General features: G+C 38.7%; 1 protein-coding gene across 1 annotated transcript in view; it reads right to left on the reverse strand.

Annotated features, from left to right (window-relative positions):
* DMD (dystrophin) overlaps positions 1–19,163 on the reverse strand; it is a 2,372,918-nt gene that overhangs the window by 331,438 nt on the left and 2,022,317 nt on the right. The window contains exon 60 of the mRNA XM_004386236.2: positions 3,080–3,226. Coding sequence (XP_004386293.1) covers positions 3,080–3,226 — 147 coding nt within the window. The remainder of the gene's footprint in view (positions 1–3,079; positions 3,227–19,163) is intronic.

Here is a 19,163-nt window from a genome sequence, read left to right on the forward strand (position 1 = left end):
GCTTGTTTGAACTTAGGCCTCCTAATATCCACTACAGCTCTTTTTGCTGCATCACATGATCTCCTTGCATGTACTTACAGTTATAAACTGTAGTTATAAACAAGTCCTTATTCCTTATTCATTTTAAAGAATGGATGAAAATCAAGCTATTACTACTTCTCATACTTTACATCTAAACAAATAGTGCAACTAGACTGGATCACTTAGTATTAATTTTATTTTTGTACTTTTCCTATCAGTCATAATCTTTTGGCTTCATTTGTAAATTTACATGCCATAGTCACAAATCTTGTACCTCCTTCTGAAAACAAATGTGTCATTCAGTTCTCCAAAAGAATTTTTTTTATTGTGCTTTAAATGAAAGGTTACATACAGCTCAAGTTAGTTTCTCATACAAAAATTTATATACACATTGTTATGTGACTCCAAAAGAAATTTTGAAGACAGAGTTCAAGAGTGCTTAAATGGAACAAATGTGGCCACTGCTTTTATTTGGACATTTCTTACTTTTCTTATTTATGCTTAAAATGAAAAACATACTGTCTCAGTCATCTAGTGCTGCTCTAACAGAAATACCACAAGTGGATGGCTTTAACAAAGAGAAATTTATTCTCTCATAGTCTAGTAAGCTACAAGTCCAAATTCAGGGCATCAGCTCCAGGTGAACGCTTTCTCTGTCGGCTCTAGAGGAAGGTCCGTGTCATTAATCTTCTCTTGGTCTGGGAGCTTCTCTGTGCAGGAACCCCAGGTCCAAAGGACATGCTCTGCTCCTGGCACTGCTTTCTTGGTGGTATGAGGTTCCCGTGTGTCTCTGCTTGCTTCTCTCTTTTATATCTCAGAAGAGATTGCCTTAAGACACTATCCAATCTTGTAGACCTCATCAGTATAACTGCCGCTAATCCATCTTATTAGATCATAGTGATTGAATTTACAACACATAAGGAAATCACATCAGATTACACAGTCATACAATACTGGGAATCATGACCTAGCCAAGTTGACAGAAATTTTTGGGGGACGCAATTCAATCCATGACACATACTAAGGATGAAACTGGTAAGATTTTAACAGTACTCAACCGCTCTGCTACAAACAGGCACAGAAAAGCATATAATTGCTTAACTATATTGCCTTGCTTTGGTCCTGCCACTTATAACAATTGATCATACAAATATTCCAAAACTATCCATCATAGTGAGAAATAAATTATATGAGATCTCAAGAGGTTTTGAATTTGGAGCTTGTTTTTATTAAAGATCTAGCAATTCTTTAATAGGACTTTCAATCACACCCCTAAATGGACTGCCGATAGGAAAAGTAATCTGGCTTATTATTTTTTTTCTCATTAAAACATTAAAAGAAAATATTTTCAAACTCCATTTTCACTCTGTTCTCAGGAGCATACTATCCGCATACTATGAAAGTGGAAAAGGAGAGAAAACGATTCCCTAATTCAATGGTTAAACAAGTTTTCAGGAGAGAAACACTCAAGTGGAGTTAAGAGCTTCTGCTCTTGCCATCCTAGCCCTCTAGGCAAGAAAGCCCATTGTAGTCTCTTAGGAGACCATTGCAATGGACAAGAGAACTGTGGCTGCACTCTCAGAAACCCACAAACCTCTGGCACTTCTGGTGTTACCTTGAAATGGATCTGTGTTTGCACTGGGGTATAATGCAGTGTCCTGCACATAGATAACATATAGACACACTTCTTCCACCACCGTGACCATTTTTTTTTGGTTTTTACTATGAGACAGGCACTATATGAAGAACTCTGTATGAATTATCTCATTTAATATTACAGCACCCTTGTTACAGATGACGAACCTGACCATAAGAGAAGTTAAGTGACTTCAAGGTCACTCTCCTAGTAAACCTGACTCCAAAACCTGTGTGCTGTAATAATAATAATAACTGTAATAACACTGTCATGGATTGAATTATGTCCCCCAAAAGATGTGTGCATCAGTCTGGCTGGGCCATGATTTCCGGTATTGTGTGATTTTCCTGTATGTTGTAAATCCTGCCTCTGTGATATTAATGAGGGAGGATGGGCGGCAGTTGTGTTAGTGAGGCAGGACTCAATCTATAAGATTGGATTGTGTCCTGAGGCAATCTCTTGAGATATAAAAGAGACAAGTGAACAGAGAGACAGGAGGACCTCATACCACCAAGAAAGCAGTGCTGGGAGCAGAGCGCGTCCTTTGGACCGGGGTCCCTGAGTGGAGAAGCTCCTAGTCTGGGTGAACATTGATGAGAAGGTTGACAGAGAGAGAAAGCCTTCCCCTGGAGCTGACACCCTGAATTTGGACTTTTAGCCTACTTCACTGTGAAGAAATAAATTTTTCTTTGTTAAAGCCATCCACTTGTGGTATTTCTGTTACAGCAGCACTAGATGACTAAGACAAACACCAAAAACTAGAATTTATGAAATGTTTACTATGTCACAGGTACTGTTCCAAGTACTTTACAAGTATTTTGACTTATCCATCCTAACAATAAACTGATGCTGTAAAGACTTTTGCTGTCACTGTTTTTTTTTTCAGATGAAACACTGAGGTACAGAAAGGTTAAATAATTAGCTCAAGGCTCTACAGCTTGGATACATAAGAATGACCTTGGATACATTTATATTTCCTGCATTTCTTATGCAAATCTATGAAAAACTTCCATGTGTGGATTCGTGAGAAGGTGTTCTCTCTTCAAAGTATTTTAGAATGGGTCTTACTGTTGACTTTTGCTTACGTTAAGATTCCAAAAGGAAAGATGTGTTAAGAATCCAAGCAATAATAGTACAAAGTAACTATGCCAGTAATTCAGTTCTTCAATCATGATTCGGCATTATCTTCCATGTTTATTGTAAAACATACTAAAGTCTGACTTTCAGCGATTTACAGAAATGAATATTATTAGATTGGAAAGCATTTATTTAGGGACTTATTAAATAATTTAAAATATCCTACCCTCACAAAATATCATGAAAATCAAATGAAGATATCACTCTTATTTTTCCTTCCAAACAAGCTTTATCTGTATATTCTTTTATTGTAACAAGGAGCAATAATGCTCATGGTGTGCCTACCTGCAGAAGCTTCCATCTGGTGTTCAGGTCTTCCAGAGTGCTGAGGTTATATGGTGAGAGCTGAATGCCCAATGTGGTGAGCTGGCGAGCAAGGTCATTGACGTGGTTTACGTTCTCTTTAAGAGGTACAATTTCTCCTCGAAGTGCCTGTGTAAAATAGTCAAGGGTAAATTGGAAGATGAGAACATTTAAAGCAAAGAATTACAGACACATGGGAATTACAAGATATTCTATGTGGTGTGCAGTGTCAGTGATATTTGCTCTGTTACAGTGGTATTACAACAATGAAAATTTGTTAAGTAATGAATAATAATAACTAATATTTTTTGAGCACTTTCTAGGTGCTTAATGCTATAATAAGGTCTATTCACACATAAACCAGGTGCTGTTGAGTTGACTCCGTCTGACTCATGGTGACCTCACGTGTGTCAGAGTAGAACTGTGCTCCATAGGGATATCAATGACTGATTTTTGGGAAGCGGACTGCCAGTCTTTCTTTTGAGGTGCCTCTGGGTGGACTCGAACCTCCAACCTTTCAGTTAGCAGCTGAGTACGTTAACTGTCTGCAGGAACTTATTCCTACACCTTATGAGGTTGACAGTTGGAGAATTCTCATTTTACACATGAGAAAACTAACTTGCAAAGGTTAAACTTTGCCCGAGGTCCCACAGGTAATCATTGATGGACTTGGGATTCATACCCAGATTTGTTGGCCTCCAGAGTACATATTCTTAACTACTGTATTATATACCTCTCGAAAGAAATTCTAGCTCAGTAAAGTAACTGTGATAAATATAGGATTGGTAGATTCTAAACTCTATTCATTTCACAACCAGAAATGGATCTTTATTTTTTATAATAAAAAGCTATACTCAGTCATAAAATATTGCACTCAAACGTTGCACCAATCATATAATAAATAGTTTCACTTAGAGAGTATTTTGTCAAGTCCCAAGAATGACTTCTTGTTCTCCAGATATTTTAGTCCTTGTAGCAATGACTTAGGAAGGCTCCCATGGGGCTTTTCGCCTGTCTCTGAAGCACTAGAGCAGGATTCTCTGATGCAACGCATCATGACAATCTGTTGAGCAGAAGAACCCTATGCAGATATGGGAAGGATATTACCATGCATCATATCTACCCTATTGAGATGACATTTATGGATCTTTAACATGATGCATGATGTCCAAATGTTCAATGAGCAATTTCTAAGGGACAAATTCCCTCACTTAGTAGAACAGTTTGTGTAATGTAATGTCTGTGCACAAGGACAGCATCACTTACTTGACTATACGTGTTGTTTTGACTTGCTTGTTCTGGGCCGGTATTAGTTCTCTGTCTGGTTCACTATGTTGATAAAACCAGTGTTTACCCTGACCTCCTCTGTATCCCTCCTATTACCTCCTATGCCAAATGGAAGGAGCCAGTATGTACGTTCTAATAAGAATGGTGTTCTCCTCTCAAATCAACCTGAATATCTCACCATTAAAATGTGGTGTTGTCTGTTGGTGGGAATGTAAAATGGTACAACCACTTTAGAAATCGATCTGGCACTTCCTTAAAAAGCTAGAAATAGAAGTACCATATGATCCAGCTATCCCGCTCCTTGGAATACATCCTAGAGAAATAAGAGCCGTCACATGAATAGATATATGCATGTTCATTGCAGCACTGTTCACAATAACAAAAAGATGGAAACAACCTAGGTGCCCATCAAGGGATGAATGGATAAACAAATTATGGTATATCCACACAATGGAATACTACGCAATGACAAAAAACAACGATGAAGCCATGAAACATAACATGGAGGAATCTGGAGGTCATTATGCTGAGTGAATTTAGTCAGTCACAGAAGGACAAATATTGTATAAGACCACTATTATAAGAACTCAAGAAAAGGTTCAAACACAGAAGAAAACATTCTTTGATGGTTACAAGGGTAGGGAGGGAGGGTGAGGGTTATTTACTAACTAGATAGTAGATAAGAATTAGCTTAGGTGAAGGGAAGGACAGCACACACTACAGGGGAAGCCAGCACAACTGGACTAAACCAAAGGTAAGAAGTTTCCTGAATACAATCAAACACTTTGAGGGAGAGAGTAGCAGGGGTAGGGGTCTGGGGACCGTGCTTTCATGGGACATCTGGGTCAATTGGCATAACAAAGCTTATTAAGAAAATGTTCTGCATCCTACTTCCGTGAGTGGTGTCTAGGGTCTTAAAAGCTTGCAAGTGGGCATCTAAGATGCATCAATTTGTCCCAACCACCTGGAGTAAAGGAGAATGAAGAACACCAAAGACACAAGCAAAGTAGTAGCCCAAGAGACAGAAAGGGCCACATAAACAGAGACTTCATCAGCCTGAGACCAGAAGAACTAGATGGTGCCCGGCTACCACCAATGACTGCCCTGACGGGGGAACACAACAGAGAGTCCCGGGTGGAGCAGGAGAAAGGTGGGGTGCAGAACTCAAATTCTAGTAAGAAGACCAGACTTAATGGTCTTATGGAGACTGGAGGAACCCCGGAAAGCATGGCCCCCAGATTCTTTATCAGCCCAGAACTAAAACAATTTCCGAGGCCAACTCTTCAGACAGGGATTGGACTGGACTGTGGGACAGAAAGTGATACTCGTGAGGAGTGTGCCTCTTAGCTTAAGTAGATACAAGAGACTAAAAGGGCAGCTTCTGTCTGGAGGTGAGATGGGAAGGCAGAGAGGGTTAGGAGCTAGATGAACGGACATGGGGAATCAGGGGTGGAAAGGAGGAGTGTGCTGTCACAGTATGGGGAGAGCAATTAGGGTCTCATAACAATGTATGTATAAATTTTTCTATGAGAGACTAACTTGAAATGTAAACTTCATTTAAACTACAACAATAAAAAAATAAAAAAAAATGTGATGTTGTATGGAGTAGAAGACTTACATATTTCTTAGATTACATAAGACATTGTGATAATCACTCTTTGAATTTATAGTTTTAAAAAGTTGTCATTAAAATATTATATTAAAAAATTCATGATGTTTCTTAAGTGGGTGATTAGAATGGTCTAGAATTAGACAGTGGTGATGGTTGCACAACATTGTGAATATAATAAAAACCACTAAATTGTTCACTTTAAAAGGATGAACCTTATGGTATGTGAATTATATATAAATAAAACATAAGAATAAAAAAAATAAACAAACCTGATCACACATATGCAAAAAAATAATATGTGAAATATTTATCTTCAACTTCATGTCAGCAGAATGTCATTGGAATCTGTCTGAAACTAACAAAGTTTTTTTAATAGGTAATAGTGAATATCATTATTCCATTTCCTTATAAATAAGTACATGAATTAAGAAGAGTCAGAATAAGTGCCCATGGAGAAAGGTGGTTAACATCCACATAATCCCGTTGCCACTGAGTCTATTCCAACTCATAGCAACCCTCGAGGAAAGAGTAGAACTGCCCCATAGGGTTTCCTAGGAGCGGTTGGTGGATTTGAACTGCCGACCTTTTGGTTAGCAGCCAAGCTCTTAACCACTGTGCCACCAGGGCTCCAAAATCCATATACATGAATTCATATCTCTAAAAGGAAGTGATCCGTAATCATTTTGTTTTACATAATAGAAAGATTATATAACGATCTCTTAAATGTCAATGGGGAAACACAGCAAGCCGGATAAGGATGATGATTACAAAACGGAACTATTCTCTTCTGGATAGGATCATGTTTTTTTAGTAACCGCAAATAAATATGATGTGAGTGGGAATCATAAACAGGAAGACCACTGCAGAGACGGCAAAAAATCCTAGAGTAGCTCTCAGCCATTAAGTTGAACATCCATCCCAGTTAAGCCTTATCTATATTTTTGCTTCTTTTAGATGTGATAATGTACATGTTGCAATGTCCTTTATTAGAATATTTTGATTTTCACTTCCTTCCCCAAAGTCCTGGGCATGAAATTAAATCCTGCATCAATGTTTTTGAGGGTGAAAGGGATTGAAAAAATGAGTTCCATTACTCATAATTAATAGCAACACCCTCTCTTCCCCTCCTTCAATTTTTTTTTTTTTAATTTTCTCCCTCTCTCGATTCTACACTGTCGTGGGATCTTGAGGCCTCTTTCTATTTTTTGCACATACTCAGCACTATAGTAGAAGCCCTTTTAACTGATCTCCACTTAAGACTCCCCAGATTAGCCAGTCTTCATACCCTCTGTGAAACATACTGACTAGAGCTTCTAACAGGCTCTACATAAAATGTTAGCGACACCAGTCAGTACGGGAGTCCCTAGGTGGTAACAAGGGTTAATGCACTTGGCTGCTAATCAAAAAGTTGTGGGTTCAAGTCCACCCAGAGGTGCCTCGGAAGAAAGGCCTGGTGATCTACTTCTGAAAACTCAGCCATTGAAAACCCTATGGAGCATGGTTGTACTCTGACACACACTGGGGTCACCATGAGTTGCAGTCAACTGATGGCAACTGTTTTTTGTTTGTTTTCTGCTCTCATTAGTTGAGTTGTATGCTTACCACTGCTGGTTGTGTGTACTCAAGCTTGGTCTCGTTGTCCTTATTATTACAATTACATGATTTAACTTAAGATTTCCTAAATCTAAAAAGATTTCCTAAATCTAAAAAAGATAACCTAGTTTCTATGAAAACTAGGTTAAATACTCTGAAAATTGGCTTACAAATGAAACAGAAAAGAAATATTGTTGAATTATGGGTGGACAAGATAACTGTTAAAGATTAGGAAAATAATCCTAAAACTTTAGAAGGATTCTGTATTCAGATAGTTTCTCATGTTTCCTGATGGGCTCTTTCTACATTAAAGAAACTGGAACTGGAAATCCAAATGTTTATATTATCAGTGTGGCTTACGGAGAGCTCTAATCAGTGAATCTGTGCACAAGGAAAAAGTCTGCACATAACATTAAAATATTGGTAACTATTTTAGGTTAAAATAAAATGCTTAAGACATTTTTTATGATTCCCTGATGTAATTGACTTTTTCAATTAACTGTTGAACTACAGGTCCTGAGTTTGAATACAGGGCATCTACTATAAATTTTTACTATTATTACTATCATTACTACTGCTATGACCACTATTACCTATTAAGGGAAAAAAAAGGTATGTAGAGTATGTTCAGCTTAATCTGAATGTCTACATTTCAGTTAAGATATTTGATAACAGAAGTTTTGCTTGAAGAGAATTGATGAACCAAACCAAATTAATCCAAATCCGTTGCCGTCGAGTCGATTCCGACCTATACTGACCCTATAGGACAGCGTAGAACTGCCGCATAGGGTTTCCAAGGAGCGGCTGGTGGATTTGAACTGCGGACTTCTTGGTCGGCAGCTGAGCTCTTAACCACTGCAACACAAAGGTTTCAGAAGACAATTGCTAAAAGAGGTAATTGAGGGGGAAACTTTGGGGCAGTATCTCCAGGAAAGAGAGCACACTGGGGTACTTTAGCCAGCTAGAAATCATCGCGATGGTACCAAGCACAGGAGGACGGAGAAAAGGAGCTAAGTGATGGTAGAAAAGAGGAAAAGAAAAAGGAAGCAGGAAAGACCCAAGTTGATCTTCACTTTGGTATTTTACCTAAGGTTCTCCTGGCAGTGCCATATTACTTAAGGATGACTTACTGCTGTAGGTTGTCAATGCCTAGAAGTGTGCCTAACAAGAAGTATCACCCCCAAAACGTTGAATCAAAAGAAATATCATGTAAAGAATGAACATACAGTTACCATGTCATTAAAATGCATGCAGCATTGAGGTTGACTATATTTCAAATATCAGAGCTTTTAATGTTACACATATAAATTTATTTTTACATTATTAAACATTACACATAAAATGTCAAAAAGTACAGTTAACTCTGAACAATATGATGTGCTATTTTAAATGATACCACGATTTTAGTAGGTTTTATTCTCGTTGGAAGCAACAAGTGAGAACACATTAAAGGGAGTCATTATACTGTGGGTTTTCTTTGGATCACTTAAACATCTGGAATATGTTCTCCATGAAAGAGCAAACCAAGACTAATTTTATTATGACTAGTTTCATGCAGGCAGAATTTTCACTTCATTAAATGTTGTCTGATTATAGATATAAAAGTACTGATTTAGAATGATATAGAAGTTTGATATGTCAAGCTTTTTTCTTTCTATAAAATTAAATTGCCTGTCAGATCTTTGCTTATCTTTATGTAGTAAGGGTTTGTTCATGTATATAGTTAGAATTATAATCACTGACCACTTTTGCAACAAAAGAGAAAAAAAAAACAACCCGTTGCCATCAAGTCAAAAGGGATTGTCCTATTAACAACTCCCCCTCAAAAAACAAAAAACAAAAAAAACCCACTGCCGTCAATTCTGACTCATAGCGACCCTGTAGGACAGAGTAGAACTGCCCCATAGGGTTTTCAAGGCTGTGAATCTTTACAGTAACAGACTGCCACATCTTTCTCCCATAGAGCAGCTGGTGGGTTTGAACCCCCAACCTTTCGGTAAGCAGCCGAGCACTTTAACCACTGCTCCACCAGGGCTCCCTGTCTATTAACAAGGGAACATTATTTTTAGGGGAGCAATTTTGACTTGACAGTTAAGGGACTATCCTTACTGAAAGACATAGGAGGTAGTTAGGAAGTTTGGAAACAGTTTAAGTTCAGGGAATTCTAGTTTGAGGGCTTCCATTTTCTCTGTGAAGTAGGAGGCAGAAGATCTGGACTAAAATGGGTGTGCAATGAATATTTGTTGAAGGAAAACATGGACTGAGGGTAAGTGGGAACATTCAAATTCATTGTGATAGAGACTATGAGAGGAACTCGACTTAAATGCAGTGAGGTTGCTAGACAGTGTTGATAGCCCTTTTAAGGCCAGAGATTTTTTTTTCTTTATAAGCAGAATCAATCTGCTCTGTTATCTTACTTTCTTCGACAGTATTCCATGCATGCATGGAGAAAGTGATTGATTCAGGTTTGGGATTTTGTCAGAAGGTGGTGGCACAAACATTTAAGGACTTTAAAGTTTAGTTAGAACGTGATTGAAAAGCAGACCATGGAATCTAAACTGAATGATGAGGGAAATGAAGCAAGATGAGGGCATAGGTGGCGAGAAAGTAGAGGGGTTGGTGGTGGAGGTTCAGGACAGTCCAAGAAAGGCACAGTGGGAGTAGCTGCACAAACTAGCAAGAAAGAGAAGAGAAGCTGGGCTGCTTAAATTAGCCCTGCCAGATTTGCCATTTGTGAGTATTTACATATAAATGGTGCTATTGAGAGTCTGAAAACCTTCCCCTGTTAGGGATAGTAAACATTCCTCCTGAAATCTTAACCTACTGTTTCCTGGAGGTCCTATCTCATTTACCAGGAATTCAAAATTAGTAGGGCCTGACAATGAAATGTCATCTTAGGGCTATATTCCCTGTGCAGAGAAATTTGCATTATAAATGCTACCTGCAAAAATTACATAGTGTAGTGATTAAGTACATTTCTCTCTACAATAAAACCTTACTGAACAAATGTTTCTGAACAAAGACCCTTTTAAAAAAACAAAAGCCCAAACTGGGAGGTGTTAGGAAAAGTCTCAGGATTCTTCATGCTGGATTAGTAGTGACAAGCTGAGGAGGAAGAAAAGCAAAGCTTGTCCTGCAAATAGAAGTCTTTAGTACTTGTAGTGGGGCTCTTAGACCTGGGTCAGGGAAAGCCTCCCATACCCAGTAACCTAGGAATTGGGGCAGGTACAGCCAAGGCTGTGTTTTGTACCTTCTGCATGTCTAGGTGAGTATATCATCGACTACTAGCTGAAAGATAGGTGGTTCAAACTCACCCAGAGGTGCCTCGGAAGACAGGCCTGGCTATCTGTTTCTGAAAGGTCACAGCCTAGAAAACTCTATGGAGCAGTTCTAGTCCAACACATGGGGTCACCATTAGTTGGGATTGACTCGAGGCAACTAACAACAAGAAGAACAACATCATCCTGATAGGAGTCCCTAGGTGGTGCAAATGGTCAAGTGCTCTATTACTAACCAAAGGGTTGGTGGTTTGAACCTACCCGGAGGTGCCTCAGAAAAAAGGCCTGGTGACCTGTTTCTGAAAGGTCACAGCCTTGAAAACCCTATAGGGTACAGTTTTATTCTGCAACACATGGGGTATCTGTGCGTTGGAATTGACTCAATGACAACCTGTTGGTTCTATCATCCTGATGGGAGCGAGTGCCAGCCACTGGGGCCAAGAGAGTCAGGGACCATACCCCGCTTTGTCCAGAGGATCTGAGGCCATCTGGAGCTTATCAAATGTTAGTTGCCAGGGGTATGTGGCTGGACCAACTAAAAAGGAACACAAGATGAAATGTAAGCAAGCTCTTCATGAAATTCATCACGCTTGGAGACTTCCACTGTTATCTATAGTTCTTGGCTCTCTACTCCGGTTCTCTGCCTGGTGTGGTGCCCGGGATGTAGGTTCAGCTTTTGTCTCAGATACCTACTGTCTTAGGCCAGGTTCCGGTGAAGCACAATCTCAGATATGGCTTATTGTGCAAGGAATTTATTGAGAGAATGCTCTTAAGAGAAAGAGAGTGAGGGAAACAGGACGACATGGCAAGAAAGCTAAACAAGGATGAGGTGTCAGCTTCAGACCAGCATCAGCCTGGCCCCCTAGGGAGCTGCCCATAGGTTGGTCCCATCTTGAGACAAAGAGGCTATCCTTTTGTATCCCAGTGTTAATCAAACCTGGTGGCCTTGTAGGGAGAAGGGGTGGCATAACTTCCCAGACAAGGAGGCTTCTGCAGTGGGTAAAAGGAATTGTGTCCTTCCAAAAGATATGTTGAAATTTTAATCTCTGGTACCTGTGAATGTGCCCTTACTTGGAAATAGTCCTTTCAAATGTAATCAAGTTAAGATGAGGTCATACTAGTTTAGAGTGGGTCCTAATCCAATGGACTGGTGTCCTTACAAGAAAAGGAAAATTTGGGAACAGGCACAGAGATACACAGGGAAAAAAACAAGTGACAATGGAGGCAGAAATTGGAGTTATGTTGCTACTAGAACACCAAAGACTGCAGACAACCACCAGATACTGGGAGAGAGGCGTGGGACGATTTCTCCCTCAGAGCCTCTAGAAGGAACTGATTGTGTAGACACCTTGATTTCGGACTTTAGCCTCCGGAATGGTAAGAGAATACATTTCTGTTGGTTTAAGCCATCCAATTTGTTGTACTTTGTTGCAGCAGCCCTAGAAAACTAGTACAACTTTCTTTCGGCTAAGGAAGGTTCTCTGGAAAGGGGTGCAAAGGTGAGCCTTTAGCAGCCAACACTCAGAGTTATCAAGGGATGGGTGCACCAGCCTAGTCAATGAATTTGGGTTGGGTACCAACAACATTCACTATGCCTCCTTGCTTCATCTGGTTCCCCAATCTCTTTTAGCCTTGGACTTCAGATGTCAGGCTTTGTTTTTGCAAGAGGCTTCTTATGTGACTTCTCATTACTAACACTATGGGGCTGTCCCATAGATCTCCAACAAATCCGGGACATACTCCCCTTTCTATAATGTTGACTTCCTGGTTTCTGCTAAATACTGAGGAATTGTGTGGAACTAAGTCACAGGAGGGAGTTTATAGACTGAATGAATACAGTCCTCTGCATTTAGTAGCACTTTTGCCTCTGGTAGAGACATTCTCAACAATAAATTATGCCACTGAAACATGGACTCTTTTTTTTTAAATGGAGATGCTACTGCATTCCATTCCAGTATCAGTTTTTACTGTGGTAGCCTGAAGGCAAAATATTATGCTTTCTTTTCATTGTCTTCCTTGCTTTCAGTTTTCAGAGCAATTCTTGTAAACTTTCATGTTTGGGCATGATCACGTATAACAAGCGAACTGAATAAGGACATAAATAAAAAAACTCTCAGTATTAATGACCTAGATGTAGCATAATCAGCATGACTTGGGGTGAGTTACATTAAAAGAAAAAGGCTTTAGGGAAACAATGTGACGTTTGTAAGCATGAAGAAATTTGGGGTGCTTTTATTTCTCAAGCATCTATCACTAATTAAATTTTAACTATGGTTTCCTCTCAGACTCACCACGCTTCCAACGGTGTAGCACTAAAAGAATAGCAATTAACTGCTTTGTTTTTTCCATAAAAAACCTTCATGTCTTTATGAAAATTATATCCTGCTTCTCTTCATATTATTGAAAAAAACACATACCCAAACATAAAAGTATAAATTATTTGTTAACATTTCCCCCTTTGCATCAATCATAACCCTTCATATTTGGTTACAGGATATAGCCTCATTATTAGGCTTATAACCCCAATGTTCTTAAAATAAAAGCTGAATTATAACTTCACAGTACTAATGGTATCTATTTCTTTCTTTTCTAGGCATGTTCATTTTGCCTTCACAAATATAATTTGGAAATGAGAAACAGGAAGGAATGAATCACAAAGGAAAGGTTTTTATTTATAAGAACAAGTTATACAAATCTTAATTTCCTTGGGAACTAATTTCTATAATCCTAACTCTGAGCTATTGCTAATTAGTTACCTTTCATAGAAAAAAAAAAAGGCAAACAAGCAACAACAACAACCAAAAAAAATCAAGCTTTCCATAGCTTTTCTAACGACACAATTAAAAAGGTGGTTCGTGAATTTTTTTTATAGAGGCTAAATGGGAAATATGCATGATTAAAATAAAAAGGTCTCTAATGAGTATAAATAACTCATTTAAGCAGGACATGCTTTTAGGCTGCTAAGGAAACAGAAGAAATGCCAATATTTTCTTCCTGATAAATTTTAATTATGTGATAAAACATAAAGTGAAATGGCAGTTAATGAAATCTACTTACTTATTTAAACATGAATAACAATCCGTAACCTCAAGGAGAGTGAGCTTCAAATTCAAAGTTATTTCAAATAGATTGAATGTCTGTGCCTACATCTGCCACTGCCTTTGCCCATGAGTAGAGGTACTGTCCTGTTTTCTTCCTCCACTACATGACTCAAAAAATAAGGCAGTGCTTCTCAAACCACTCCATCAGGAGCCCTGGTGGCGCAGCAGTGAAGAGTTGAGCTGCTAACCAAAAAGGTTGGCAGTTCAAACCTACCAGGCACTCCTTGGGAACCCTATGGGGCAGTTCTACTCTGTCCTTTAGGGCCGTATGAGTTGGTTTGGTTTGGTTTTGGGTTCTCAAACAGCAGCATGCATCAGAATCACGTGGAAGGCTTGTTAAACACAGATTTCTGGGTCCCACCCCAGTGTTTCTGACTCAGTAGGTCCGTGGTAGGGCATGAGAATCTGCCATTTATAACAAGGACTCAGAAGATGCTGAGTTCCTAGAACTCACTAAGCTTATTCTTAAGAGTCTTCATACATACTATTTCCTCTGCCTGGGCTTTTATATTTCCACTCTCTGCCTGGCTGGCTCCCATTCATATTCTTCAGCTCTCAGTTAAATGTGACCTTTAAAGAAAACCGTTTCTTGGATGCCCCATGGAAGGTAAGTTTCCCCTATTATTCACTCTCAGCTCCCTATGTTCCTTCTTAGCACTGATCATAATTTGTAAGTACATATTTATTTGCCTATTTACTCCTTCATGGTCCTTTCCCAAGACCCTAAACTTTATAAAGGCAATTCTATGCAATTTTGCTCACCATTGTATGCCTGCACCTAGTCCGTAATGATTCTTCAATGCGTTTTTATGAAACAATAAGCAATTGAGAAAATTAGGCACTTTTGAATTAATTACTAATACTTCAGACCAATAGCTATTCTCAAATTGCTTCATAAATGCAGTTTCCTACAGAAACCTGACACTGAGTCCCCAAGTAAAAGAAGAGAAATCTGCTCATTTTCTTTCGGTTCCGTATCTGAATTATTTACATCTATCACTTGATTTCTCTTATGTTGGAGCATGTGCTAATTACTGAAGTACCTCTACTGAAGAATTTAGCAATCCAGTTTTTGGTACCAACCAGTGATTTTTCAGAAAAATGGAACAAGTAAAAAAAAGTTGGGGGGAGTAACCTATTTATGGGAAATACATTCCGCTGGTGGGAGTACAACTAGGTATAGTTTTATGGCCTGCCCAAGAGGGTAAAGAGGGCTGAAACCCAACCTGGGCTCCACCACTTAACTGGTGAACTTTGGCAGAGGGCTGGGGCTTCCGCAAAGGAAGAGATGCCTTTTTCTACTTTGCCCAAAGAGATTCCTTGCCAGCGTTGGTATTATGGATGATCACTCTCTCTTTTTTCTCTCTGTATGTCTCTCTATCTCCTTCTCCCTCTCTCTCATTGTTGGTGTTTTCTACTAAAGAAAAGTAACTTGAAGGATGCTTTATGAGCCAAAAGATCATCAAATATTAGAATTTAACGAAGTTCACTTACAAATATTTTCCATGCATTTATCTTGTGTAGAAAGAGGATAATAACCTGGATACATCAAGGTTGCTTGTGAGGATTAATGAGAAGGATGGGCCTATTTTTCTTTCCTTTACCTACAACCGGTTAAGCATTGTGTCAGGCAACACTGGGAATACAAAGTCACACAAGGCCCTGATAAGTCTAGTTCAGGGAGACCCTGCAAAGCAATGTATAAGAAATTCATCCACAAAACAGCCACAGACTAAATTTCTTTCTTGAGTACCTGCCTTTTTCCAGCTGACTTCTGATATAACCCAGGGGGGACCTGTCTCTCCTCACTCCTCTATGATGTAGCTTCGTAAGGTCTTCTTGAACTAGACGTTATGATGTGGATACATGAAAACTGATAAAGGAAGAGGAAGCATGAGGGAGAAGAATATTTGTTCAGAGCATGAACAAAGGGTAAGAGGTAGTAGGAAAGTTTAAGGTGTGTCTAGAACAAACAGAAAAACAAAACAAACCAGTTGCCATCTAGTCAAATCCGACTCATGATGACTCTATGTGTTTCAGAGTAGAACTGTGCTCTATGGGGTTTTCAATAGCTGTGATCTTTCAGAAGTAGATTGCCAGGTTTTTCTTTTGAAGTGCCTCTGGGTGGATTCGAACTGCCAACCTTTCAGTTAGCAGCCAAGCACTTAACTATTTGTGCTACTCAGACATGTTTGGGGAAGAGCAAACCGTCTTAATAATTTGAAGCATTAAGAACAGGGCAGTCATGGAAGATAAATCTTGGAGTTTTCTTGGGGCAAGATTGTGGTGGCTCTTGAATAAGCTGGCCTTTACAATGTGGATAATGAGGATTTTTGCAAAGAGGAATAGCATATCTCAGTAACTCTTGTAGTTAGATTTAATTACTAATCACTTGAAAAAAAGAACTTATTTTGTAACCACTATATACTCAGGGGAGCTGGTGGCGCAGTGGTTAAGAGATTGGCTGCTAACCAAAAGTTTGGCAGTTCAAATCCACCAGCTGCTCCTTGGACAGCCTATGGGGCAGTTCTAATCTGTCCTATAGGGTCGCTAGGAGTCAGAATTGACTCAACAGCAACAGGTTTGGTTTTGGTGTTTAACGATGATGTCCAGTTAAGTACATGCAGATGATGAATAAATTACTACTTACACAAATATGTCCAAGTGTCAAACTCTCTAATCAATGGACTCAAATGTCATTTCCAAAAAAGAAATAAAAAAATTCAGTTATCGAGCTAAATCTATCCTCAAAAAAAGTGATTGGTATTCAACTAACAAATATGTCATTCTTAAACAGTAAGTTTTTTTTTCCTTTTTCAAAAATGTGTTTGATTCATTGTCCTCAAAAATCTGTGAGAATGACGCTGCACTGATTAGCTAAAGTAGAATACTACTTCAGTGGAAAAAGAGTTACAAAAATCTTAAAAAATCTTTTCACTAAGAGTTCAAGATTTTTCTGAAAGTCAAAGTGGGTTAGATTTCATTAAGAACCCTCTTGCATACGACACTCAACCAACCCCAAGGCAATTTTAACATGAGACAACCTTGAAAACTTCTTCCTTCAACCTTTATAACAAAATGTCAGGGTGGTTCCAAAGGTAATATTTTATTCACTGTGTAAGCCAAAGGATCAATAGAACTTATGCTCATTTGTTTAGCTTATTTTTCTTTTAACCTTATACTTTATTGGATGCACAAAAGTCACCATTTTATTGGATAACCCTTACGGCGATTCGAGTATTGGGTTTGTGTAGACCTGAAACAATGAACCATTCTCTTGCTCTAGCCCTGTCCCTGCTAGATATGTGTGGAGGCCAACAGCCAACTGGCTATAGGTGAAATGTTGTTACATGTAGCCTACTTGTCTTGGGGACAGACAAGGACATCAATCCATGGGGTAATTGAATGGGTATTATTGGATGAGACCGAATAGGGTTCAGGTTCATAGCAACGTATAAACCTCAAACGGGGTTCCTATTCTTGATTAAGAGTAGGAAAAAAGGGAACTCAGCAGTGATTTGTTACTGGTTCTAAAAACCAAATCAAACCAATATATTGCTTATGCCCCTCATTCATTTTGATTTCTATTTAATCACTGTATATTAGTATATATTGCTGATAAATTGGCTTTATTATGTTTAATAACTTGCTTATGCAATGTTAACATCATGATGATAGAATTTGAATATTTAGTAGGGAAAATGAGCCCACTGTGTTTATAATGGATCCCTGGTGGCACAGTGGTTAAGAGTTTGGCTGCTAACCAAAAGGTCGGCAGTTCGAATCCACCAGCCACTCCTTGGAAACCCTATGGGGCAGTTCTACTCTGTCCTACAGGGTCACTATGAGTCAGAATTGACCTGACAGCAACGGTTTTTGTGTTTATAATAATGCAGAATCTCATAGAACAAGAGTTCTAAAAACAAGTATGTTTTGAAATGGGATTGGAAGGCTCTTAACTATATGAAGAAAAAAATCATGAAATCAATTCTTTAAAAGAAAATGGAAATCTATCTTAATGTTAGATTCGCCAGCCTCATTCTAGTTAAGAGAGTTTGACATTTCAGGGGAAAACACACTGTGGAAACTTAATAAATATTGAAGTTTACAAAGAAAAAGCATAACAATGATATGTGGACCAATTTTCAAAACCATTGAAAATCAGTGTGTCCTTACTCTGCCTAATTCAGTTAACTCAATTATTTAATGTACACTTGATTTGAATGGGTTTGAACTTAGCTGTTTCAATTTTACATAAAATATCAATTAAATTACTTATAATGTAAAATTTCCTTCGCCCCCGGCCCCACCCCATACCAGGATTACAGTAAAAGGGGTAAAGTTTCTTGTTTACTGTTAAGGCAAATTTTAAGACAGTTATTTCTATTATGTTTATCTCATAATCTCTTACATATACTGCTGGCCCTATACTGCAACCATGAATGTTTTCACAGCTAATTAATACAGTGATTTTGCTCCACCTTTTGGAAACATCCCTCTTCCTCAAACACTTCAGATAAGAGTATTTCCTCTTTTCTCCTTGTTGCTCTCCCAGTTTCACCCTACACCCATCTCCACTTCTACACATACACACACATATACTCTCCTCCTGCCCGCCCCCAGCCCAAACTCATTCAGGGTTACTGTGAATTTCTGCCGTTAGTTCTTTTTTACAACAAAGCCTGAAAGGGTTGACAAGATATGTTGTCAAATGTAGGAATTTCAGGATAAGCTATCAGTAATTCATACATAGCAAGCAGGTCAATTAAAAAGAGTTGAGTACACTAATGTTCATTGCAGAATTTTCACAATACCCAAAGGGTGGAAACTGGCTAAATGTCCATCAACAGATGAATGGATAAAGAAAATGTGGTACATACATACAATGGAATATTACTCAGCCATAAAGAGCAATGAAGTCCCGATACATGCTACAGCATAAATGAACCTTGAAAACAGTATGCTGAGTGAAATAAGTCTGTCACAAATGGACAACTATCATATGACCCCACTTATATGAAATATCTAGGATAGGCAAATGTACAGAGACCGAAGTTAATTAATGGTTACCAGGGATGGATTAGGGTTAGGTGAATCAGAATGACTCCATGGCAACCAACAACAACAACCAGGGGCAGGTGGGAGGGAGGGGAAGAGAGGGACTCACTGCTTAGGGGACACTGAGCTTCTGTTAA

This window comes from Trichechus manatus, unplaced genomic scaffold (assembly GCF_000243295.1).
Source record: "Trichechus manatus latirostris isolate Lorelei unplaced genomic scaffold, TriManLat1.0 scaffold00159, whole genome shotgun sequence".
NCBI lineage: Eukaryota > Metazoa > Chordata > Mammalia > Sirenia > Trichechidae > Trichechus > Trichechus manatus.